At 50.2% G+C, this 24643-nt stretch overlaps 2 protein-coding genes across 8 annotated transcripts in view; both read left to right on the top strand.

The window, feature by feature from the left end:
* RIN2 (Ras and Rab interactor 2) overlaps positions 1–3953 on the top strand; it is a 101345-nt gene extending 97392 nt beyond the window's left edge. For all 5 annotated transcript variants that reach the window (XM_040981788.1, XM_040981789.1, XM_040981786.1 and 2 more), the window contains one exon: positions 2141–3953. In XM_040981788.1, the coding sequence (XP_040837722.1) occupies positions 2141–2464 (324 nt within the window). In that variant the 3' untranslated portion in view covers positions 2465–3953. The remainder of the gene's footprint in view (positions 1–2140) is intronic.
* Positions 3954–12226: 8273 nt separating this feature from the next.
* Positions 12227–24352, top strand: NAA20 (N-alpha-acetyltransferase 20, NatB catalytic subunit). 3 transcript variants are annotated; one of them, XM_040981782.1, is made up of 7 exons: positions 12256–12355; positions 12621–12905; positions 16419–16443; positions 19687–19777; positions 20379–20514; positions 23418–23563; positions 23843–24352. In XM_040981782.1, exons 1-7 carry the CDS (start codon positions 12303–12305, stop codon positions 23926–23928), a joined length of 822 nt encoding a protein of 273 aa, XP_040837716.1. In that variant the 5' UTR covers positions 12256–12302; the 3' UTR covers positions 23929–24352. The 3 variants fall into 3 exon arrangements, with proteins under 3 accessions (XP_040837717.1, XP_040837716.1, XP_040837719.1); XM_040981783.1 differs by lacking the exon at positions 12621–12905 and having other exon boundaries at positions 12227–12355; XM_040981785.1 differs by lacking the exons at positions 12621–12905; positions 23418–23563.
* Positions 24353–24643: the final 291 nt, after the last annotated feature.

The raw sequence follows: 24643 nt of genomic DNA, 5'->3' as shown, positions 1-24643 counted from the left end.
CATCCATCGGAACGGGCGTGAACCGTGTCATGTGTGTTCGGAGTGCGTCGTTCTTCCCAAGAGCATTCCCTTCTGGGATTCCCATGGGCGTCATTTCCCCCCACTGCTGAGTTGTCAGGGTTAGAGAACAGCTTTTGGGGCACATCCCCCAAACCCTGTGTACTGGACACTTGGTCCCCAATGTCTCATGTTAATGGTCAGTAGGTTGAAGATGGAGATTTGATTGGCAGGTCCTTTCTTGGGTCACGGGGGGCAAGGCAGGTGGTCCTTACATGCGGGGCTGGTTCCTGGGGCCAGGCTGGGCCTGCTGGGCATCTCCTGGGGTCCTCTGGGCTCTCGGGGCCTGGTCTGGGACTGGAAGCCTCCCAAGCCTGCCTTCCTGTATAGGTCTTCTCAGATAAATGTCACAAAAACAGAAAGTTCGCACAGCAGATTGGGAACAAGTCATGTGTGTGCATGTATTTATATATGTACTCATGACTGATTGACTTAAAAGGCAGAGTTACGGGACAACATGGTGGCTTAGCAGGCCAAGCTTCCACCATGGTTCACTGTATTTCCCAGAGGTGCACATCTGGCACCGTCCCAGGGCCACACCTGCAGCTGGCTTCTGTTACTTCTATCCAGCACCACCTTGCACTTCCTTGCTTCATCTCCAAAGTCACTGGGGGCAGAATCCAGTCTCCTCCATCCAACTGGCTCTGTGCAGCACCCGGGGGCACCTGGGACCTTATATTGGATTGAAACCCCTGTCGTCACCATTCAGGGAGATCCTAAACGATCAACTCTCGACGGTTCCTCATGTCAGTCATTACTACCCATGATCAAGAAGATGTGTCAGAAGGGAACACAGTGCACGCTGTTGTGTCAACATACATGTTTAAAGAGCTATTTGAAAAGCAGAGTGACAGAGACCAGCTGACGGATCCACTAGCTCGTTCCCCAAGTGGCCACAGCATCCAGCTTTGAGTCAGGCCAAGGCCAGAGGCGGGAGCTGCGTCCTGTGTCCCCTGTGGGTAGGGGCCAAAGCCCAGAGGCTCTCTTCAACTGCCTTCCCAGATGTGTTCGCAGGGAGCCAACAGGGAGCAAACCCACGCTCCCAGTGCCACAGACAAACCTTACCCTGCTATGCCTCCACTCTGGCCCCTGGGTCAGCATATTTTAATTCTCTCTCCTGATTCTTGGCTCAAGCCATTCTGCTGTTTGGTTTTCTTTTTCTTTTTCAAGATGTATTTATTTTTATTGGAAAGTCAGATATACAAAGAGGAGGAGAGACGGAGAGGAAGATCTTCCATTCGCTCATTTGCTCCCCAAATGGCTACAATGGCCCGGGTTGGGTCATTCAGGAGCCAGGAGCTTCTTCCAGGTCTCCCACACAGGTGCAGGGTCCCAAGGCTTTGGCCCGTCCTCGACTGCTTTCCCAGGTCACAAGCAGGGAACTGGATGGGAAGTGGAGCAGCTGGGACACAAACTGGCATTCAAATGGGATCCCGTCGCATGCGAGGCATGGGCTTTAGCCACTAGGCTGCTGTGCCAAGCCCTGGTCTTATTTTTCATGCTGAGAGTAAATATGATAAATATGGTTCACACTTTTAAGCAGGGATTTGTTGTTTTCAAAAAATTTTATTTGAAAGGCAGAATTAAAGAGAGGTCTTCACTCTGCTGATTCACTCCCCAAATGGCCGCAGTGGCCAGAACTAGGCCAGTCTGAAGTCAGGTGCTTCTTCCAGGTCTCCTACAAGGGTGCAGGGCCCCAAACACTTGGGCTGTCCTCCTCTACTTTCCAGGGCCATAAGTAGGAAGCTGAATTGGAAGTGGAGCAGCCAGGATTTGAACCATTGCCCACATGGAATGCCAGCACTGCAGCCCAAGGCTTAATGGGCTACGCCTTGGGGCTGGGACTGAAGGGATTTGCTGCCTCCCACATTTGATGTGAGCTGACGACGTGGCCGCTTCATCCACAGAGCTGTCCTCCCCCTGCCTAGAAACAGATCAGCCTCTCTCCTTGCCGCTTTCCAGTGTCGTGGTGCAGTGCCTCCCGAGGGGCACTCACACTTGCCCCTCTGCCGGGATATCTTGGCTGATCTTGTTTCTGGTGTGTCTCTCTTCCCAATCTCTCCTTCTCTCTCCCTGCCTGCAGAATTACCTCCGCGTCGCCTTCCAGGAGGTCAACAGCGGCTGCACGGGGAAGACCCTCCTCGTGAGGCCGTACATTACCACTGAGGATGTGTGTCAGCTGTGTGCAGAGAAGTTCAAGGTGGGGGAGCCTGAGGAATACAGCCTCTTTCTCTTCGTGGACGAGACGTGGCAGCAGCTGGCAGAGGACACGTACCCTCAGAGGATCAAGGCCGAGCTGCACAGCCGGCCACAGCCCCACGTCTTCCACTTCGTCTACAGACGCATCAAGAGCGACCCTTATGGCGTGACCTTCCACAGTGGGGAGGAAGAACCCACGCCCTCTTAGAAGGCACGCGAGACAACCCATTGGTGCATCCAACGGGGCGGGAGTGCGGCTGGGAGCGTGGCCTTCCGGCTGCCCCATGCTCAATCTTGACAAACAGTCCCCTCCTTGGGGACCCCTCAGTTCAGCAATGAAGCCATCCACAGCTGACCACTGCCCAGGCAGCATGGCTGAGGGTCGTGAAACTGTAGGATTCCCCCTCTAAGGTGCAGCGTCACCGTTAGTGGTGTCAGGTGTGTTCAGATTGACACCTGCCCCAGCCAGGCCCAGAACTGGTTGCCTTCTGTCTTTGTGTATGTGCTGAATAAAATGTAAGGCACAAACTCTCTTCTTGACTTCAACAGCAGGTGTTCAACAGCAGGCTGGCCCGTGCAGTGGCTCAGGTACTGTCTCAGTTATGTGGATGGCTCCATCCTGTCTTTTTTTTTTTTTTTTTTTTTACAAAGAGCCTTTGTGTTTTTATATATTTCATAGAAATTTTTTTATAGCAGTTGCAGGTAAACTGTCAGGATCGGTTTTTAAAATATTTTTGTAACTTTATAATTATGCATGTGATTTTAACATTTTAATATCGCAAAGGAATCTCTTGCTGGATTTGAGAGAATTGCATCTTCCCGGTGTGTCTTCTGTAACTGGATGTCTAGGTGACTTTACAGAGAGACCCCGTTGGATTTCTTACAGCGACGTCTTCCTGACACTGGCCACAGCATGCCTTTGGAAACCTTCTGTACTGTCACCTTGTTCGTGTTTAGTGATGTTGTGCGGCTCTGTGTGTTAGACAAGTGGCCCTGAGAACCAAGAATGAAATGAATGTAGAGGCAGGTGGAGAGAGTTATAGACCCTAAGAGAGGGGATGGAGGAATGTGGTCTGCTGGTCCAGGCTCTTTGAGGGACACAGGGAAAGGAGCAGGAAGGACCCCCACCCCTGTAAATAGGCGATGCCATTCTGGCAAAATTGATTCCACATATTATCTGCTTCTGGAAACTTTTGAAAAACTCTACCAAAAAAAAAAAACACTCCCCACCCTCCCCTGTTTGCATATAAAGTGAAACTGACAGTGTGAAATGATTTGGGGCAGAAATTAAACATAGTGTATAATGTGGCTTTTGTTGAGTTTAAAAAAAAGAGAAGAGTTTGAAGATGCACCCAGAAACTGTCTGCATTGCAAGAATGCACAGTCAAGTTAGGTTTATGTCTCACGAGGCCGGGTCGCAGGGATGTGCCTGGCAGGCCCCTTGCATTGCGCACCACAGGTAGTGATCAAAACTTGACATTGTGCTGTGTGCAGAGTCAAAGGCCTCCGGTTGGGTTGGCATTGTTCCTTGTACTTTCAGTGGCCTTGGCTTTTGTCCTGGAAACCCTCAGCCCATACTGTGTTATACTTCCTTTTGTACATGACTTTTTTAAAAATGGGATTTTGCACATACTACATTGTAATACTGTACGATAATCCTGTGTGAAGACAATTTCTTTTTTTTTTTTGAAATATTCTTTGGTTGTCTCTCACTTTTGTTGGAGTTGGGGCGTGAATAGGCACCGTACCAGGTCATATAAATCTGAAACAGGTGGTTTGTGATGGGATGGGCTCACAGTTTCTAGACAGCTAAGGATCTGGTTGGGGGGAAGACATGCACATTAAGACACAGGTGGAAAGATCTTGCGTGGAGTGGAAGGAAGAGTTACTGAGAGCACTTCTTGGTTTTGTTGGGCTGGAGCAGAACACATGAAATCTGGAAGCAGCCAGGACCCTGCAGAAGTCTCCGCCCTGTCCTCAGACAACCTCGGTGATGTCCTGGCCCCGAGTTCACGCTTGCAAAATCCATGGGGCAGCCAGACTCCATCTTCCCCCTTGCGTTGCCCGTGCTTGGAGCCATGCTTGGCACGTAACAGGTACATGATGTGCTAAGGGAAACTCCAGGGTAAGAAGGCCCTTCAATTCGCAAGTCAGCGGATCTGCAGAAGGTCCACAGGCAGGCTGCATGGGCTTCGCCCGCTGGCGTGAGTTTGGATGTGGCACGGCTCGGTCCACAAGCTTGTCGTCTCCCACTTGCCCCTGGAGGAAGCAGTCATGCCATCCTGGTGCTTCAAAAATAGGACTGCCGTGGGCTGAGAGCAACATCAGCAGGTGCCCACTGGCTCTGGGGTGAGGCAGAGCACCAGGAAACATCACCAGACAGTCCCTGGTTCTGCCATTGGGCAATGCGGGCCTGTCAGAATTACAACATAGCATATGGCTTCATTTTTTTTTCCCCCCACGCAGGCATTTCTCACTTCTGCAATTTCCAGGAAGCAGACTTCAGCAAGACTTGGATACAAAGAGAGGAGAATAAAAATATACAGGCCTTTGGGGGCGGGGAGCCGAGAAGGCATTTCCACCTCTAAAAATATGTTCAGTGCTGGCCAGAGGAAGCATTTTTGTGCTTTTGATGTTGTGTTCCTTGCCAAATATTCCTTCCCCCAACTCTGGTACCCCAGGCACAGAAACAGAGGCCGTGACTGCAGTGGTGTCACATGCCAGTTGACATCAATAGGACACAGAGGAAAGGAGCTCCATTTAGAAGCATGGCTGTCCCTCCCCTCTAGCTCCCACCTTCCTCTGCAGAGAGAGACCTGACCTGACCCAGCACCCTGGTGTCTAACCTGCAGCGTGGTTGCTCTAAAACAAAACAAATTTTGACAGAAGAGGCCTCCTGGGACAGAGGCAGCCCATGTCCAAGCATGGTTTTACATTCCGGCTGCTCCATTCCCTAAGCAGCTCCCTGCTCATGCCTTTGGGAAGGCAGTGGAAGATGGCCCAGGTGCTTGGGCCCCTGCCACCCAGCTGGGGACCCAGATGAGTTCATTACTCCTGGCTTCAGCCTAGCCCAGCTCCAGCTGTCGTGGCCACTTGGGAAGTGGACCAGTAGACAGGAAGAGCCACAAGAGCCACAGGAAGAGCAACAAGAGCTTCATCCTTGTTGCTGTGGCTGGTGGTGATGTGTGGGTGTGTTTCTGCATGTGGATATTTATATGTGTGTGCATGTACATCATGTGAGCGCACACATGTGCAACATGTATACTGTAGATGTGTGGTTTGTGTATGTGTGTTGTGTGTGCATGTGTGTGTGTTTTGAATATGCAAATGATTGTGTGTGTGTATGTTATATATGTGTGTGAAAGCTGGGGGTGTCCTGCTCCCATGGGGTTCCTTACTGGCCAGAGCTTTCACAGGGGCCCTCTACCCAGTGGAGATTTCTGCCAAAAAGAGGGGTAAAGAGAGGAGGGTTGCCTGAATTCCTAGTCACGCTGAGCTCTGCGGAGGGCTCACCCCTGCACCTCCTCCCCACCCCTCCACCCCCACCCCCCGCAAGGTCTGCGTAGCACTTTCCAGAAAGGAATTCGATAGTTTCAGTGATGGTGTGACTGGCTGCTGAGTATTGCAACAACTTTCCTCAATTTCACTCCTTTTCCTTTTTGTTTATTACTTAGCTACATAGGCACCATGTCACTCAACTGGATTACTCTCAAAAACATTAGGTTTTTCCGAAATGAATAAGGAGTTTGATGTGATTAATTGCCTTGATTTTTTTAAATGAGGATTGATTTTGGAAAGGCAGATATACAGTGCAACGGCCAGGCTGCATCAGGTCAAAGCCAGGAGGCAAGTGCAGGGGCCCAAGCACTTGGGACATTTGCTGTTGCTATCCCAGGCACACAGGTAGGGAGATATATCTGAAATGGGGCAGCCAGGATTTGACCCTGCGCTGTAATGGGATTCTAACATCACAGGCAATAGCAGCTTAATGTGCTGCATCACAATGCCAGTCCCTCTCGCCTCCCCTTCCTCACAGCCTGTTGATGGGTAACGGAGTTTAGGTCAGACTCACTGTGACAGCCAGGTGCTAAGACGTGTGGGTCACTCGGATGGAAATCTCTTAGTGGACGGCTGGGACGTGGGGAAGCTGCTTCCCACTGGGACGTGAAGATGGCGCTCAGCAGGTTGCAAGATCCCATTGAACAGGGAAAGTTTGGCTGCTGGTCCCCAGTCCACTCCTTTCCTCTGTCGGGAGCTTGTTAAGCTCTTGTGCCCTTCTGAGACCTAAGAGCAAGCAATGCATTTGAGCAAACTCGCAGTGGATTCGTGTGAGCACTGGGGTCTCTGCCAGAAGCCCCTGCCCAGGGCAGGTCCTGAGGCAGTGGTATGGGTGCAGTGGGTGATGCCAAGGAACTGGGGCTGTGGGTCAGCTGCTCTGATCCCCCCGCCCCAGCAGAAAGACAAGAAAGCAGCCCCAGATGCAGTGTGAGAACAGGCAGCAGCTGGGTCAGAGCCACGTGGGTGTGCATGTGTGAGGCCAGCTGCTTTACATGTATGTGCACACACGTGCTATACACATGCACACTGATTATACAGGTGCGCTATCCATGTAATTAGTCCTGCACATGATGCAAAATATTGGACAGCTGTTTTCTCAAAGGACAGCTGATTTCCTTGTGAAATCATTCTATTCCCTGGGGAACCTATTCATTACAGGATCCTTTTATTCATCCATCCTGAAAAACAACAAAAATTAAAAGATTTTTCTTTCCCTGAAAGGCAGAGTATGAGAGAGAGGAGAGAAGGAGAGCAAGCAAGCGCCCGTTCATCGGTTCACTTCCACAGTGGCCATAACAGCTGGGACGGAGCCAGGCCGGAAGCCAGGAGCCTGGAACTCAATCCAGGTCTCCCAGGAGGGAGGCAGGAATCCTTCTCTGCTGCTCCCCAAGATGTGTATTAGCAGGAAGCCGGGCCCCAGGGCTGGGGCTGGGACCCGTCACTCTGCTGTGGTGGTAGACATTATTGCACCAATGCTGGCCCAGGGCCTATGGCACCAGCTTAGAGTCTAGCAAAGCAATGGAGGATGGTTCAAGTCCTTGGGTCCCTGCACCCATGTAGGAGACCAGAACGAAGCTCCTGGCTTCACATTCAACTCCAGCCATTGTAGCCGTTTGCAGGGTGGACCAGCAGATGGAAGATCAGTTCTTCCCTCTTCTCCCCCTTTCCTTCCCTCTCTCCTTCTATCTACAACACTGCCTTTCCATATTTTAAAAAATGGTCCTCACATTTGGATGGCCATGTAGTTCCAGGCCAATTTATTGAGAGACCGCAGAAATATGGTGGCCTTTCTCTGGGGTCAACTGGTTTCCCCACAGCAGCTGGAGATGGGATGGTATCTAGCTGCGCATTCTAGGAGCTGACCACAGGGCGGCGCCACAGGATTCCTCAGGAGTCACATGTGGCTGGCCACCCCGTCCACCTCTCCCACTTGCTCTCCCTCCTCTCCCGCCGTGACTCCCACCTGCTCTGTGGAATCCTGGCGTCTCCGGGGATTCTGTACCAAGAAGCCACAAGGCTTGCCTGTGGCTCACTTTTCTGCCCGCATTGCTCAACTTGCCGCCTTCCCTGTCGAATTTTCCAGCAAGATGTTGCTAAGTTCTTTTCTTAATTGCCTCCTGTTCTCTGTGATTCTCAAAGTGCAACGTCCTTTGTAAAAGTCTCTTTTGGGTAGAGAACAGATGTGTGCAGCTTTCCTTATCTAAGGGAAAGTTATGTCCACCCTCCCTCCCCCAGATTGATTTATTTTATCAGAAAGGCAGATTGATAGACAGAAAGCAGAAACAGAAAGATCTTCCGTCCGCTGGTTCACTCTCCAAATGGCTGCAACTACCAGAGCTGAGCCGGTGCAAAACCAGCAGCCAGGAGCTTCTTCCAGGTCTCCCCTGTGAGTGCGGGTTCTCCAGGGTCATCCCACTCCTCTGCTTTCCCAGGCCATCAACAGCGAGCTGGGTTGGAAGTGGAGCAGCCAGGACGCAAATCTGCGCCCATATGGGATGCCAGCATTTGAAGGTAGAGGATTAGCCTGTTGAACCACTGCACTGGCCCCTCCCTTTTAAAATGTTAATTCCTCGTGCACAGGTCTATGCTAATTAGCAACACTGAAGGTGGATTATCACACTGATGGTTGGGGCCACTGCCACGCTCCTGTCTAGTTCGTATTTTATTTATATATAAAAAATGATGTTTTAGAGCCCAGCCAGCCAGCCATGCTCTCTCATGTCAAGCACAAGGCCTGGGGTTTATCAAAGATTTTATTTACCTGCAGTCTGTCCTTCCTCCAGAAGCTGAAGGAAGAAAAAACAAAGCAGAAGTGGTTGAAGCAGCCAGCCGGCCGCCTGCTTCCACTGTGGGATTTTGCAATGACGGCTGGGAAGCCAGGTCAGCACTCTTGGCTGAGGGCACACGGTGCTTTTCTTCCAATGAGTAGGAAGATGGTTTGCAATTAAATATGATCAGAGCTTGCAGTTTTTTTTTTCCAACCGAACCAGCAAATGAATGACTCAGTGTAAAATGATAGAGTTCCATGAGTCATTGTTAATGGAGGGAAGCCGGGCAGCCAGGAGACACACCATGTTTGTGTATTAAAAAATAAAATCCAGTGCAACTGGAATGGCAGTCAGTGACAGTCCGGGAGGCCAGGGTGCTGGGTGTCTCAAAGGCTTTAGGGCAAAGGGACTGAGCTGGTGGTAGCCATGGTGGAGCAATTGGGCTGAGTGTTGACTCAGCTGGCATTGAAAGGCTGTAAAATCCCTCCTGGTCATTTGTAGTCCATGAGGCTTATTCTTACTTGAAAGGTAAAGTTATATAGAGAGAGAGATCAAAATTTTCCATCCTCTGATTCACTCCCCAAATGGTCGTAATGGCCAGAGCTGAGCTGATCTGAAGCCAGGTGCTTCCTCCGGGTCTCCCACGTGGGTACAGGGTCCCCAGGCTGTGGGCCATCCTCTGCTGCTTTCCCAGGCCTGTAAGCAGGGAGCTGGATTGGAGATGCAGCAGCCAGGACTTGAACCAATTCTCATTTGTTCTGCCCTTTCCTGAATGCGGGATTGTAGCGCCCACAGACCTCTGCTGCCACCTCCACAGTAAGACATGGCTTTCCACATGGACACTGTTCTCTCTCCTCTGGGAGGGGAGCCTGAGGGTGGGATCTGAATGGTTACTGCAGGTTCATTTTGGACAAAAACCACCAGAAGGCGTCAGCATTGTGGTCCATCAGGTTAGGCTACTGCCTCTGGTGTGAGCATTTATTTTTTTTTATTTTTTTAAGATGTATTCATTTTTATTACAAAGTCAAATACATAGAGAGGAGGAGAGACAGAAAGGAAGATCTTCCGTCCGATGATTCTCTCCCCAAGTGAGCTGCAACGGCTGATGCTATGCCGATCCGAAGCCGGGAACCAGGAACCTCTTCCAGGTCTCCCATGTGGGTGCAGGGTCCCAAGGCTTTGGGCCATCCTTGACTGCTTTCCCAGGCCACAAGCAGGGAGCTGGATGGGAAGTGGATTAGAAGTGGCGCCCATATGGGATCCTGGGGCGTTCAAGGTGAGGACTTTAGCCACTAGGCCACGCTGCCGGGCCCTGGTGTCAGCATTTAAAATGGGCTCTGGTTCAAGTCCCGGCTGCTCTACTTCTCATGCAGCTCCCTACTAAAGCACCTGGAAAGGCAATGGAAATTGGCCTCAAGCACTTGGGGTCCTGCCACCCATGTGGGAGAACTGGATGGAGTGTCAGGCTGCTCGCTCTGCCCTGACCCACCTCTGGCTATTGTGGCCATCTCGGACCTGAACCAGTGGATAGAAGATTCTCTTTCTTATTGCCTTTCAAAAACAAACAAACAATTCTAGAAATAAACTATCACGGAGCTTTCCAGAAAGACGAACCATCTTCCATTCGCACCAACCAAGTCTGAGCAATCCAGTTTTTCATGCTTTGATTCCTTTCAGTGCTAAACTGTGGACATTCGGCAGCTTTAAATTGTTGGCTAAAAAATGTTTTCCTTTGGAAATGCTATCCTAATTTGTTAGTGCTATCAACATTAGGAATGTGCTTGTACCTACTTAAGCAATGGAACTGTAAAGTGAATGTTCCTGAAAAAGGACCCTACAGTTTATTTTGAAACTCATAAAACAAGTGTGCCCTGTGTTGGCGTCTCCAGGAGAGGTGAGAGAGAGGGGAGACGGCTTCCCATCCCCTCTCTGTGCTACACTCATGGCTAGTTCTGAACATTCACAGACAATTAGCATTTTATTTCAGTGCAGAAATATTGAGATTCATTTTGTTATATTGTGAATGTTTCATAAACTTAAAAAAAGATGTATCTATTTGAAAGAGTTACAGAGTGAAAGGTGGAGACTGCTAGTGTCCTCCGGGCTTCCCTGCCTTCTGGTCCTGGAGCTCTCTCCCTGAGCAGGTGACACAGGACAGGAAGGGCAATGACTCTCGGTGGTAGTGACATGAATGTGTTGTGCTGTATGGTCAGCGGGTTGGGGGGAGTCCTGTTCCGTGGCCACTAGCCACTGTCTCACCTCTCTGCAAACACCTGCCAGCCTTCCCTGGGGGGCCCCGAGTGCTGCGCATGCGCCCTGGAACCGGCTGTCCGCTCTCTTTACTGCTGCCACCTTGGAAGGGCTGAGTGCCCATCTCTGACAGGTGTCCTTTTTTCTACTTAAGACACAGCAACATTTTACCTCTCTTGACAAGGAGCGTTTCACGTTGCCCATGTGCAGTGCATTGTGCTGAGGTGAGCCTGTTAATCAAGGTCCCTTTCTAAACTCTAGTCAGGTAGGAGGTGGACCCATGGAGTCACATTGTGCCACCTGCAGCTGTGAGCTTGGGGCGCTGCGGGACCCTCACTGCTCAGGCATTGCAGGGGGTGTTTCAGAAACAGCGTCTAGAGCTCAGCTCAGGCTGGGAGGTTCTTGCAGTCGGGGGTCCCCTCTGTCTCAACTATCTGCTTTCTCTTGTCCTCACGTAAGCCTCGCGTGGAGCAATCTGGGACCTCGGTGAGTTCGAGATGTCAGGGTCTTTCAGGACAGGCCTCCGTTGGTTGAGTTACTTGCTTTGTGTGTCCAGGGGTCACCCAGCAAGAGGGTGAAGGGCAAGAGCTCTGGGGGCAGGAGACTGAGTCTGTGTAGGCCGTCATGCTGCAGGCTGTGTGACTGAAGGATGCAATTAAAAAAATATATTTATTTTTATTGCAAAGTCAGACATACAGAGAGGAAGATCTTCTGTCTGATGGCTCACTCGCAAAGTGACCACAATGGCCAGAGCCACCCAATCCGAAGCCAGGAGCCAGGAGTTCTTCCGGGTCTCCCATGCAGGTGCAGGGTCCCAAGGCTTTGGGCTATCCTCAACTGCTTTCCCAGGCCACAAGCAGGGAGCTGGTTGGGAAGCAGGGCTGCCGGGGTTAGAACCGGTCCCCATATGGGATCCTGGCACGTTCAAGGCGAGGACTTTAGTTGCTAGGCTAGCATTAGCAGGGAGCTGGATGCAAAGTGGAACAGCCGGGACTCGAATCTGCTTCGATATGGAACACTGGCGCTGGGCCTCTGTCTCCAAGTTTTAAAACGTGCTTTATGTTACAACCGTGCTTTTCAGAGCTAGGATGGGCTGCTGGGGGGTGGTGATTCTCGCCTTGCTCTCTACCCACCCCTTCCTGGTTTAATACGCAGCACCCGCGTGGCTGAGAAGCTCGCTTTTCTGCCTTGGGTTGCGGGTCCCCGCTAGCTTTCTTCTCCTCTGGCCGCCCCTAGGGCTCTCCCTTGCATGGATGGGGTGCGGAGGTCAGAACCCCTAAAGTAATGGGCCGGTAATACCCAACTCCGGCCGCCAGAGGGAGCTGTGCCCGCCGTGGAGCCGGGAGACCCGGAAGCACATCGTTTCCCTTAGCCGCCCCACCCCAGGGCGCTCGGGGCGGAAGACTTCCGGCGGGGCGGCCGCTCGGGTCAGGGCGCGCGGACTGCGGGAGCCGGGGAGGCGACGGCGCGATGACCACGCTGCGGGCCTTCACCTGCGATGACCTGTTCCGCTTCAACAACATGTGAGTGAGCGCGGCCGGGGCTCCGGCGGGGCGGCGGCGATGGGCCCCGGGGGCGCCGCTGGCGACCTTGGCCCGGGGTGTCCGCTGCCCCCCAAAGGGACCGGGGCGGCGGCCGCGTCCACTTGGTGTCCGCGCCGGGTAACAGTGTTGAGCGCAGACCGGGCCGCACCTCGCAGGCAGCGGCGTTGCTTTTTCAAGGGAGATACTCGGGCAGCTTTTCTGGACAGGTGGACAGAGCTCAGCCTCTTCCCCTCACGACCCCCAGGTCCTGGCTGTCGCAGGAGACGCCTGTCCTTGACGGGCAGCGGAGCAGCAGGTGCAGAGTCGCCGAGGCGCCCGAGCGGGCCCGGCCCTGGTGTCCGAGGCCGGAGGGGCGTGCGGTCAGCGCCGGCCCAGCCAGCTGCGGGGACGGGTCAGAACGGGATCCTGCAGGGGAGAGGCCTGGGGGAAGCCCTGACCGCAGCGTGGCCCAGGTGCCGCGCGTTGACCGCTCCCGGTCCCCCCACCTGCACCTGGCCTGTGAGATGCCATTATCCCGTTCTGTGGGCGAGTAAACCCAAGGGTTCCCAGGTGGTGCAGCCCTGAGTTGGGACTGGGTGGGGAGACTCCATTATGTATTGATGTGAAATGTGGGGTCGGTAGAGAGAGGGGTCCTCCATCTGCTGGTTCACTTCCCAGATGACTACCTTGACCGTGGCTGAGAGCCAGGCTGAAACCAGGAGCCTGCAACTCCATTCAGTTCTCCCCAAGTAGCTGCAGGGGCTCCAGTACTTGGGCCAGCTGCTGCTTCTGCTGTCCCAGGTGCACCAGCTGGGAGCTGGATTAGAAGCGGAGTGGGCGGGGCTTAAACAGGTGCCCAAGTGGGATGCTGGCACTGGAGGCAGAGGTTTAACTTGCCACACCACAGTGCAGGCCGCACAATAGAAATACTCGATTCTTGTGTTGGGGTTGGGCGCTGTTAAGACATCCGAGCTCGGCAGGCTCACTGTCCAGAACAGTCAGCATCGAATCAGAGCAGTGGTGCTTCTATAAAGATCTGGTCTCTGGCAGCGTTTTGGAGCTGCCTATAGTTGGTTGTTGGAGAAGCAGTTTTGGGGGGTGTGTACCCACCTGCCCTGTGACCTCGGAGGCAGGCAGGGGAGTTCACTGGTCAGCTGCACCACCTGGGGGGCAGGAGCTGAGATGAGGGCTTGTGCACGGAAAGAGCCAGTTGAGGTTTGATGATACACATGTCATACAGGTTTGACCTGAAGATCCGGGACGGGGTGACAGTTGCAGAAGATGAATAGGGTGGAGGGAGAACGCACCTGAACACAACAGTGGGGTTTAGGATTGTTAGGCATTTTTAAGGCCCCATCATATACCCAGTGGGGATCCCCCTTCTCCTCCTGCTTCTTTGACTACGCTGTGTGGGTAGAAGATTCTGCAAGTCACTCCGGTTAGTAGGAAGTGAAAGGAGCCGTGGCCGTAGGACAGCGAGCAGCTCTTTAAGGGAGAAGACGAGTGCCAGCTGTGTGGTGTTGCTGAGACCAATGCTGGCGCCGTGGTGGGGCGGCCATTCTGGAAGGGAAACAGGTGGATGCAGCTTGTGGAACTTGGTGCTGCGCCCAGAGGACAGACAGAGCAAGCAAGGGAAGTGGGAGATTTATGCTGCGTGTTCTGGGACAGGATCATTACAGAAAAACCTAGAAGTGAGAGCGAGTCCCGTGGACCCTGGGCAGGGGAGCCCCACGTGCAGGAGGTGGCAGCGCGCTGGGCTGCAGAAGACGCCACGCGATCAGAATGATGCGTAGGCCCGAGGGGTGGCTGTCTGCCAGTGGCCTTGAGCTGCCCCAGTACAGGGGTCAGAGATGCGTGTGGGTGTGTGTATGTGGGGAGAGGGGCCTGGGTTAACACAGAAATCGGGGGAAGGCATCACCATGTGGATGAGACAGGTGACAGGTGGGTGACATTGGTGGTGGGGTGAGTGCAGGCTGAAGGGGCTCCAGGATGACAGCTGGCTCAGCCAGGCCCAGGCCGAGGAGCTGCCTGCGTGCGGCGACCACTGAGCTGAGTGAAGAGTGCCGGTGCGGGGAGTGTGTCACCAGCGCTGCTGGCTGTGTGTGCAGTGTACCTAGACGTTTCTCCCAAGGTGCAGGTGTAAGGGAGAGGTGTAGCAGGGTCCTGGGTGCTGAAGGGAGAGGAGGAGGGGCTGCAGGTGCTTGGGGCGGGGTGGGTTGGGGGGGGTGTATACTGCTTCCTTCATGCCGCAGTAGGAGGCCGCTGAATGGAGATGGGGGCCTGTGCAGGAGCAGAGGTGAGCAGAGACGATGCAAGGTGGGCACGGAGACGTGAGGGAGAGTGCAGGCCTGCGGGTTCAGGGCTCCCCAGCTGTAGGTCAGGCTCAGCACGGCTCCCCAAGGGTCTCTGTGGGCACTCTGGAGGTGACAGCCATTTTCACTGGAACACTAAGGATTTTTATTTTTTTTCTCTCACCACAATGGTATTGTTCAGATCTGTGATCACACACCACACACACACACACACACACACACACACACACACACACACACACACACACACGTGCTTGAGAATCCAGCTATCTTCCAGACCTTGCAAAATTTGTTTAAAAATTATGCCATGGGCCCGGTGCGGTGGCGCAAGTGGTTAAGGTCCTCGCCTTGCACGCCTGGGATCCCATATGGGCGCTGGTTCTGATCCTGGCAGCCCTGCTTCCCTTCCAGCTCCCTGCCTGTTGCCCGGGAAAGCAGTCGAGGACAGCCCAAAGCTTTGGGACCCTGCACCCGCGTGGGAGACCCGGAAGAGGCTCCTGGCTTCGGATCGGCATAGCATCGGCCATTGTGCTCACTTGGGGGGGTGAATCATCGGATGGAAGATCTTCCTCTCTGTCTCTCTTCTCTGTATATCCGCCTTTCCAATGAAAAAATAATAAAGATAAATCTTTAAAAAAAATTTATGCCATTGTGAACTTTCTGGAAATAACAGTGATTTTTCAGATTCATGTTGACATGTAATTACTTTTAAATATTATTTAAATATTAAAAAATATAGAACCCACATATTACTTGGGGGACATGTGTGAACTTTGCACTGAAAGTGTTGTGAAACCAGCAAGTTAGCGCTGGACTAGAGATGTGCCTGTGGCTGGCTGCGTGGCTGCAGGTCCTGGAGCAGGATTGGGCAGAGAGGGGCCCGGGGGTGGGGAGTCCTGCTGCTCCTGGGTCCCCAGATGCTGCTTCCCTGACCTGAACAGGACGGGGGATCCATCGCATCACAGCCTGGCTGGAGAGTGAGACGATACAGAGTGTAGGAGAGCGAAGGGGAGAACAAACTGGTGGGGGACCTGTAGAAGCACACGGTGACCCTAGGAGGTCAGCGAGCACAGGATGACTGTTGATAGGATAAAATCTGTATGAGAACAACTAGATGGATGCTGTGTGACTGATTAGATATCCTTTGTATGAGAACAACTGAGTGGACAGCATGCGAATGAGAACACATGGTGGAATATACAAAACAAGAGTTCCAAACAAGGGTGTGAGAATAATGGGTTTTGTTGGTTTTGTTGATAAGCTCAATACCTCCTCCCTTATCCTATTCGACCCTCTGTCTATAAAGTCTGATGCCACTAATAAATGGCACCATCAGTCAGAGTCCACGCGTGTCATTATTGGCTCCGTGCACCAATTCCTTTGCTGCTGGACAGCAACAAGTACCCACATTTCCAGTGGGTGGGAGCTGCAGCGAGCTTCTGAGACCTGCTGGGGGAAGGCTGCCTCAGTGGTCCCGAGTGCTGCTGACAATCCATTGCTGCTTAGACGCCAGAATGTTCTGCTGCAGGCGTGTTAGCTGTAGATGTGCAGTTAGATGGAGAGTCCAGCCAGCTCTGTAACTGCTGTCACAGCTCACTGTGGCCACTGGCAGCTGGGTTTTCCTCACCCCAAAGGTGGTTTTAAAGTCGTAGGCTAAGCACTTTCCTCTTGTGGTATATCATTTTAAGTTCACATTCAGACTGTTTTTTGTAAACTTTACTTACTATTAACGTTTTTGTTTTTTCTTTTAGTAACTTGGATCCACTTACAGAAACTGTATCCTTTTCTAAAAACAATTTACTAAGTAAATAAATGGAGAAACAAAAGGGAAAAAACAAAGACTTGGAGCTGGGAAATGTGATCAACATTGTAAGGAATGAAAACAAAGGAGCAACTGAGGACAGAAGTTGTCTTAAATCTGCCTGACACTGTTGATGGAATAATCCCGCATGGGTCCTGGCGTGCCAGCCCTGCCCCCTTGGGGATTCGCATGGCTGGACAGGACACAGAGCTGCCCAGGGCCCGAGGGCATTCCATGAAGTCACCAGCAGCTGGTGCCAGTCCAGGGCGGCCCTGAGCCTCCTGACCCAGGCTGCCAGCGTCACGCCCGTGTGGGTGATGGCTGGATCAGCAGGGGAGACGGAGTGGCCCACTCTCTTACCCGTGCTGTTGGGAAACAGTGTGGGATCCTCCTGGTTCTCCTGACCAGCTTTTGTCTGGTGCCCCACCTACCTCGTCTTATCTGGAGTAAAGATTTGGGGTAACAGTTACCTGTCATTATCTGAAAATAGGCAAAGATGTGTACAGTGGGTTGTGCTACCATAACAGGCATGTTTAATATCTTCAGTGGCTTAAACAGTGTTAGGGCTGCTGTCGTGATGCAGTGGGGAAAGCCACCACCTGCACTGCCAAAATCCCACAGGGGTGCCCCCTCCTTGTGGCCCCATTTCTGCTCCAGCTCCCAAGTGTGTGGGCCCCTGCCACCCATCTGGAGACCTGGAGGAAGCTCCTGGCTGTTGGAGCTGTCTAGGGAGCGAACCAGCAGGTAGGAGAGCTTTATCTGTGTAACTCTTTCAAATAGATAAAGCTCTAAAAAAAAAGGGGTGTGGGGTGGGTACTACACAGCGTTGGATTTCTGAGTTATGTTCCATGTCCTTTGCAGGAGGGTTCTTGTAAAACCAAAGGCATAGAGGAGCCTAGTGAATTCCAGTATGTCCTGTCTCATCAGTCAAGACGTGAATTTAAACCAAAATGAAATGCCATATTTAACCTGTTACCCAGAGTTAAGGAACAAAATGACCAAATTCCCTGCTGCTGATGGTGAAGTGAGACAGGATTGTCATAAGGTGCTAGGAAGGTCCCACACTGCGCAGCCTCCTGAAGGCCCTGGGGACTGTAGTGCCGGCACTTTTCCCTGGAAGCTGAAATAAGACAGTCAGTGTCAGGGTGAGAAATGTGGCCTCCTGCCCGTTTCTGTAAGATTTTATTGGGATACCTCCTGCTGGTTAGCTTATATGCTGTCAGTTGTTTTCACACCTTTGAGTAGTTGCGGTAAACCCCATCTGTTTCTCAAAGCGGAGCTATTTCCCATCTAGCCCCTTACACAGAAAGCTTGTCAACCCCCGAGCTACATCATCACAAAAGTTGATAATTGCAGGGGAGTTACAATATCGGAAGTTATAGAGCAACATTTACACACAACAGGGAATAGTGAAATCAGCTTTACTTGTGAAAGCCTAAGTTTCTTGAGCAAGTGGAAATAGTCCAGACACTCGGCTCAAGACGTAAACTGTCTCAGCAGGCAAGAGAGTGCTATGTAGTGGAGATTCAGTACAGAGAGCTAGGGAGCGACTGCTTAGTAAAAGTCAAGTGGAAAAGCAGAGGTCTCCATTTGTACTTTTATAATTATGACCAATTGCTGATATTTCTGTGTAAAGTTTTTTGTTTTTAAAACATTTATTGGAAAGGCAGAGGAGGGAAAGAGACCTGTACCTGCTGGTTCACTCACCAAGTGTCCACAGTTACCAGCCTGGTCCAGGTCAAACGCACGAGCTCCCTCTGGGTCTCGTCCGTGCGCGCAGGGCCCCGGGACTGCACCATCCTGCGTTGTCTGCCTGGGTGCATTAGCAAGGAGCCAGATTGAAATTAGAGCAGGCTTCACTCGAACCATTGCCAACATGGGATGCTGCTCAGCAGACAGCAGCTTATTGGCACATGCCATAGTGTTACCGCAGGGGTTTGCAGATTTGATAACGTCCCAGGATCCAGGAGAGCCCATATTTGGAAATGACCTGGTAATTAGGCAGAGGGAGGTATGTGTCATGTTTGAGTGACAGAATGGCAGCTGGCCACATTAGGGTTATGTTCAAGGAATTCTGAAAAATCAACTGTCAGCGGATTTAAAAATATTAACACAAATCAGGTTTTGCAGGAACAAGTTTTTAAACATGCCCGGGCCCAGCAGCGTGGCCTAGCAGCTAAAGTCCTTGCCTTGAACGTACTGGGATCCCATATGGGCGCCGGTTCTAGTCCTGGCAGCTCCACTTCCCATCCAGCTCGCTGCTTGTGGCCTGGGAAAGCAGTTGAGGACGGCCCAAAGCCTTGGGACCCTGCACCCATGTAGGATACCCGGAAGAGGCTCCTGGCTTCGGATTGGCTCAGCTCCAGCCGTTGCAGCCACCTGGGGAGTGAATCATCAGACGGAAGATCTTCCTGTCTCTCCTCCTCTCTGTATATCTGGCTTTCCAATAAATAAATAAATCTTTAAAAAAAACAAAACAAAACAAAACATGCCCAATAGTCTCCTTAGAAACTTGCATCAGAAATCTTAGACTAGGAAGAAACACTGGCATGAGTACATGGAAGGACACTCTAAGACTGCGGAGTAGGTAATGAGCGAAATCAGGCATTTAAACGTGACAAAATTCCTTTTTTCAGCTTTATCTGTGTTTCTAGAAATAGTGAATTTCAATCATGGACAGGAAAAACTGAGTCATTGAGTTGCCTCTAGGAAGACTTCAACTGTGAAGTTGGAGAGAGCGCTCTTCCACTGGTTCATGCCCCAAGTGTCCACACCAAGTGAGGCTGGGCGACGCAGAAACCAGGAGCTGGGAACCCCAGGCTGGGCCTCCCACAAAAGGAGCCGTTCAGGTGCACTTTAGCAGGAGATGGGCACTGGTAATGGAGCCAGGATGTAATACAGTTGAATCTCAGGTCCAAACTGCTGTGTGGCTGCCCAGTCCCGGTGAGCCTGGAACATGCCATCCACAGGCATTGGGAGGTCCTGTGTCCACCCGCACGTAAGTGGTTTGGCTACAGCGTGAGTGGGCGGGGCCTCCCATCAGATAGTCCTGGTCTGTACTGGGCCTTGTGTCTACGTGACTTGGTTAAAAGCTCTGGCTAACAAATATTGCATATGGATAAAGCAACAATGTCCTCTCTATGGGAAAGTTGTTTCAAAATATTTCTATGATGAGGAACTTTTTGCTGCCTGTATTTCACTCCTTAACAGGATTCTAGTATGGGATTCCTTTCTACCTGCAGTACCTGGCCCACTGGCCAGAGTATTTCATCGTTGCAGAGGCACCTGGAGGAGAGTTAATGGGTTACAGTAAGTGTCGTGCCATCGATAATTTCTGGTGGGTGGTTTTAAGATTTTTAAGGTTTGTTAAGGAGTCTTTATTAACCAAGCTTGGTGATAGGTTTAAGATATTAATATAGGTTTCCGTCTGAGTGTTTAGACTGCAGAACTGGATAATCCGAATGTCTCATTTTTGTTATTCAGCTTTAGTTGCAGGCACAGGCTATGTCATGGAACCAAAACCTAGGTCTTGCTGTTTTCGACCATTCTGTGTCAGAATGACTACCTGGTGTATTTGGTACATGGTGAGGGAATGATACCTTCACTGAATTAGCCTTGCCAACAACTTGAACCATAAACGAACTCAGTTATCTATTTGCAAACACACATCCCAAGTGACGTGCAGTGTGTGCTCTGGGTTTATTAAAATTTTTTTGATTATTTTTCTAAACCTTAACTGATTCTAGCACTGATACGTAGCAGTTCACCTGCATGTAAATAAAAGCATTACCCTGACTGGATGGCCTAGGTGCTGACAGTTCAGACTTTTTTAAGTATAAAGGTAACTAAAACAGTAGTTCTGCATGTTGGGGTTCATCAGTGTAACTACTGAATGTCTTTCTTTTGGCAGTTATGGGTAAAGCGGAAGGCTCAGTGGCTAGGGAAGAGTGGCACGGACATGTCACAGCTCTGTCTGTTGCCCCAGAATTTCGACGCCTTGGGTTGGCTGCTAAACTCATGGAGCTACTAGAAGAGATTTCGGAAAGGTAAGATAGCGTTCATTTTTATAAAAAGACGTAATGATTGTGAACCCTGACCCTTTGGGATTTTGTGGTGGACAGGTACATTTCTTCTCTTGAGGCTGACCAGCTGTCATGTGTAGCAGTGGACAGGAACTCCATCTGCAGCCTTCCTGACGCACAGTTCTCAGGATGGGGCTGCTCGGGCCCCAGATGGGGAATGGTGGCATTACCCAGTAGCTGTTAGGGTTTTGCCATCACAGATCACCCATTTTCAATGACTGCAACTGTCAGAAGTCCAGCTTCATAAAAATATTCTCATGAAATGTAACATATGTTGAACTACTTTAGTTTTTAAATATCTGTTTTCCCTAAACATTTAAAATAGTTGGCAGTACCTCAGTGTAGGGTAGGAACTGTGACTTTCATGGCACAGCGTGAGTGGAAGGGTGTACAGGGTTTAAAACAGAGGCTTCTCCCATCTGTCATTCGGAAGTGACAGATAAGGGAAGGGCACCAGTTGGACCAGTTGTCTATTTCTCTATCGTAGTGGAAGAGAGAAAATGGCTCTTAGGGGCTAAGTTTCCAAGTAGTATCATCTGTGAGCCAAGTTACAGGTAAAAGAGAAGCTCATGAGGTAGTGTTTGCTTCAGAGTAAGGAGGGGAAGTGGATTCCTAGTAAGGTGCACATTTATTAGTGACATACTTCATTGAAAATAGGTTCTAACCATCTGTGACCATGCACTGTGAGTAGAAAACCAGGACACTCTCGTCCCTTTTTTTTTAAAAAGACTTATTTATTGTGAAAGTCAGATATACAGAGAGGAGGAGACACAAGGAGAGAGATCTTCCGTCCAATGATTCACTCCCCAAGTGATGCTATGCCGATCCGAAGCCAGCAGCCAGGAACTTCTTCCGGGTATCCTACATGGGTGCAGGGTCCCAAAGCTTTGGGCCGTCCTCGACTGCTTTCCCAGGCCACAAGCCGGGAGCTGGAAGGGAAGTGGAACTGCCGGGATTAGAACCGGCACCCATATGGGATCCTGGGGTGTTCAAGGCGAGGACTTTAGCCGCTAGGCCACGCTGCCGGGCCTGTCCCTTTTCATTTCTAAAGGTCTTTTAGGATGATTTGTTAGATATACTTTTATACAAACACTGCACACTTAAGTATCTGCATTACTATTAAAGTGATGTATAATTTCCAAAGTGGAGGAGAAAATGAATGATAAAGATCAAGACAACCAAGGAAATTTTAAATTGGAGAAACAAAAAGCATGTGCTCTGCCGATGGTGGGCAGTGTCAGCAGTCACAGCAGCATGCTGGCGATGCTGGTTACAGACCGAGAGCTGGACTAGTATGTACAGGAAAGAAGAATCAAAGTTTGGTCATAACTTACATTTGTAACTTTTAAAATTTACACAGTTGCATTAAACATTTATGTTATAGTTGGGTGATTGTTACCGGAGTAAAAAAAGGATCCCTGCGTGTGCCCATCAGATGGATTTAAAAATAAACATAACAAAAACTAACAAGATTAGACAAATCATTCTCAAGGGAGATCTCACTTCAGAAGTGAGCTAGTAAATTACTACGCATTAGGGAAAAAGCACACCTGATTTCCAAGTTTTGTTTTTTTTACATTTTTCTGTTATATTTTTCAAGGACTCCGAGTATCCCTGTGTTAAGGCTTTGTAGGCCATCTAAGGCCTGTGTCGCGTAGCAGCCTTTGAGAATTACAGAAACGGGTCTTAGCTTGAGGCAGTGCAGAGGCAGGCTGCAAGCCCATCCTTGTCTTAAAAAACTAAACCAGAGAAATCAAACGTTTGATTTACTATTAGGTAAAGTTACTAGGTAAAGTTAATATAAAGAGTAATTTATTTCCGTATACAAATAGTAAATTTAGAAAAATGCTGTTTGTAATGGTACTAAAAAGATATGTGGTTAAGAAATGTCTAATATAAGCAGTGTGACCTCCATTAGAGATGTACAAAAATTTTAAGTGGCTTGCCTAATCTGAAGAAATATTACAAAGTTGGTCAGCAGATTCAATGTAGTAGTCAAAGTTTTTTTGGTTAAACACAGACAAAGGCAGGCAAGAAAGGGTAAGGTATTCAACAACCATTTCCCCTCCAGGACATAATCGAGACTATACTGGGTTAATTACAGTGGTCTACACTGGTGGGAGGATCCTGTAAGGACAGACTTCAGGTGAAGGGGGTGGGAGCGGACTCCTTACCACACCCAAGTCCGGTCCAGATTATTACAAACCTAGACACAGCAGCAAAACTAAAAAGCCCTTTGAGTGTGACGTAAGAAGAGCATTTCTATAACTTGATGGTGGAAACCGTGTTAATCATTGCAATGTTGGGGAACTATTGATGGGGACGAAACTAGACATGGGCAATGCCATCACATAGAACAGGCTTGGCTGTGCCCTGCAGGTTGGCAGCCACACCCGCCCTGTGCACAGCAGGGACCCCTACCTGTAGCCTTCAGACACTACACCACAGGTACTCAGCACCAGAGCGTAGGAATGACGTGGACAGCTTCAACAGTGGGATGCTCAACAACGTGGCAAAGTGCTAATCATACACACAGCTGATGTTCACAATACTGAGAAAAGTTGTGTTTACATGAGAAACTAAATTCTGATAGGTAAACTACTGCAAGGTGGTCATGGTCTTGGGACCCGGAGGGTGACAGCCACCAGGACACTGACTTCATAGTCTCATTTGTACTTACCAGTGAACCTAGTATGCTGTGAGTGATCTGGAAGATGAGAACATAGGCTACTAAGAAATAAAATACTTTGTTAAAAAGCCAGGTAACAGAAATATTTTTTAAGATGTTCTTTTTATAAAAACATGTTTATAAAACGTAACACTGGCTTGCTAAAACAGTCATCATTCCTTTTCTTTTTTCCCTTAAGAAAGGGTGGATTTTTTGTAGATCTCTTCGTAAGAGTGTCTAACCAAGTTGCAGTCAACATGTATAAGCAGCTGGGCTACAGCGTATACAGGACGGTCATAGAGTACTACTCAGCCAGCAACGGGGAACCCGATGAGGATGCCTACGGTAAGCCCCTTGGCTGGTGGATGCCCTAACAGGACACCCAAAGGGCTACAGCCAGCCTCTCAGCTGAAATGCTCATTTGTTTTAATATCTGATCTTAATGTCTAGCCTACCTTTGTGAGGTATGCTGAATACTGGGGGTTTGGTTAGTGATAGTCTTGCAGTTGGGAGTCTTACAAATCTTTCAGAATCTGATCAAAGTAGGCGATGGAGGGACCAGGCCTTCTGGGAATGTCAGGTTTGATGCCTGGCTGCTGACATGACTCGTTTGCCTCCTGACAGACATGAGGAAAGCGCTCTCCAGGGACACAGAGAAGAAGTCCATCATCCCCTTACCGCATCCCGTGCGGCCTGAGGACATTGAATAGCCCTGGGCAGTGGTTCTTGGGCAGACGCTGCACTGCACCGCTTACGGACAGTAAGGTCTTCACCGGCTCATCCTGGAGCTCGATTAGGAGAGATGTAATCCTCAAGGTCTTAAAGATGTGAAAAAAATACAGTTGTACTTACTTCAACTATCATTCTTTCCGGTTAGCAATATCCTACCTGTTAAAGCTGTTCACTGGCAGATCCACTCAAGGGCAGCGCAGTCAGACCATTCCGCTCCGTTCATCACATACTGTGTGCTAGGGAAGGACTTGCTCCACTCTCCCAATGCAGGGCCCGAGAACCACTGCTGCATATATAAATTTTTTATTTTGTACTGAATTGTTAATTGAAGCTTTAAAGGCCTATATGAAATGTATAAATCTAAGATGTATAATAAAATACATACATTGTTGGTTCTGTGAATGTTTTCTCAAAGTTTATGAAAGGTCACCATTTAGCATACATGGTTTACATTTTTGATTCAACTTTTTATGATGTACTAGTTTGCCTAGATGCCCGCATAGTGTGAGCCTGACGTCAGCAATCGGGGATCTGAAGCAGGCCACCTGAGCCACTCCGTGCTACCTCCCAGAATCTGCAGTCCTGGGAAAAGCGAGGCTAGGGCAGCTGGATCCAGAGGTGGGCCCCTCTAACTACACCAAAAGCCACTCCAGAAAACATCCTGACGCAGCCTGGAGACCATCCCTGCCCAGC

Source organism: Ochotona curzoniae, unplaced genomic scaffold (assembly GCF_017591425.1).
Source record: "Ochotona curzoniae isolate NIBS_2020 unplaced genomic scaffold, NIBS_Ocur_1.0 contig_3520, whole genome shotgun sequence".
In the NCBI taxonomy this organism is placed as follows: Eukaryota; Metazoa; Chordata; class Mammalia; order Lagomorpha; family Ochotonidae; genus Ochotona; species Ochotona curzoniae.
Note: the sequence above shows the minus strand (reverse complement) of the source record. Positions and strands in the feature narration are given on the sequence as shown.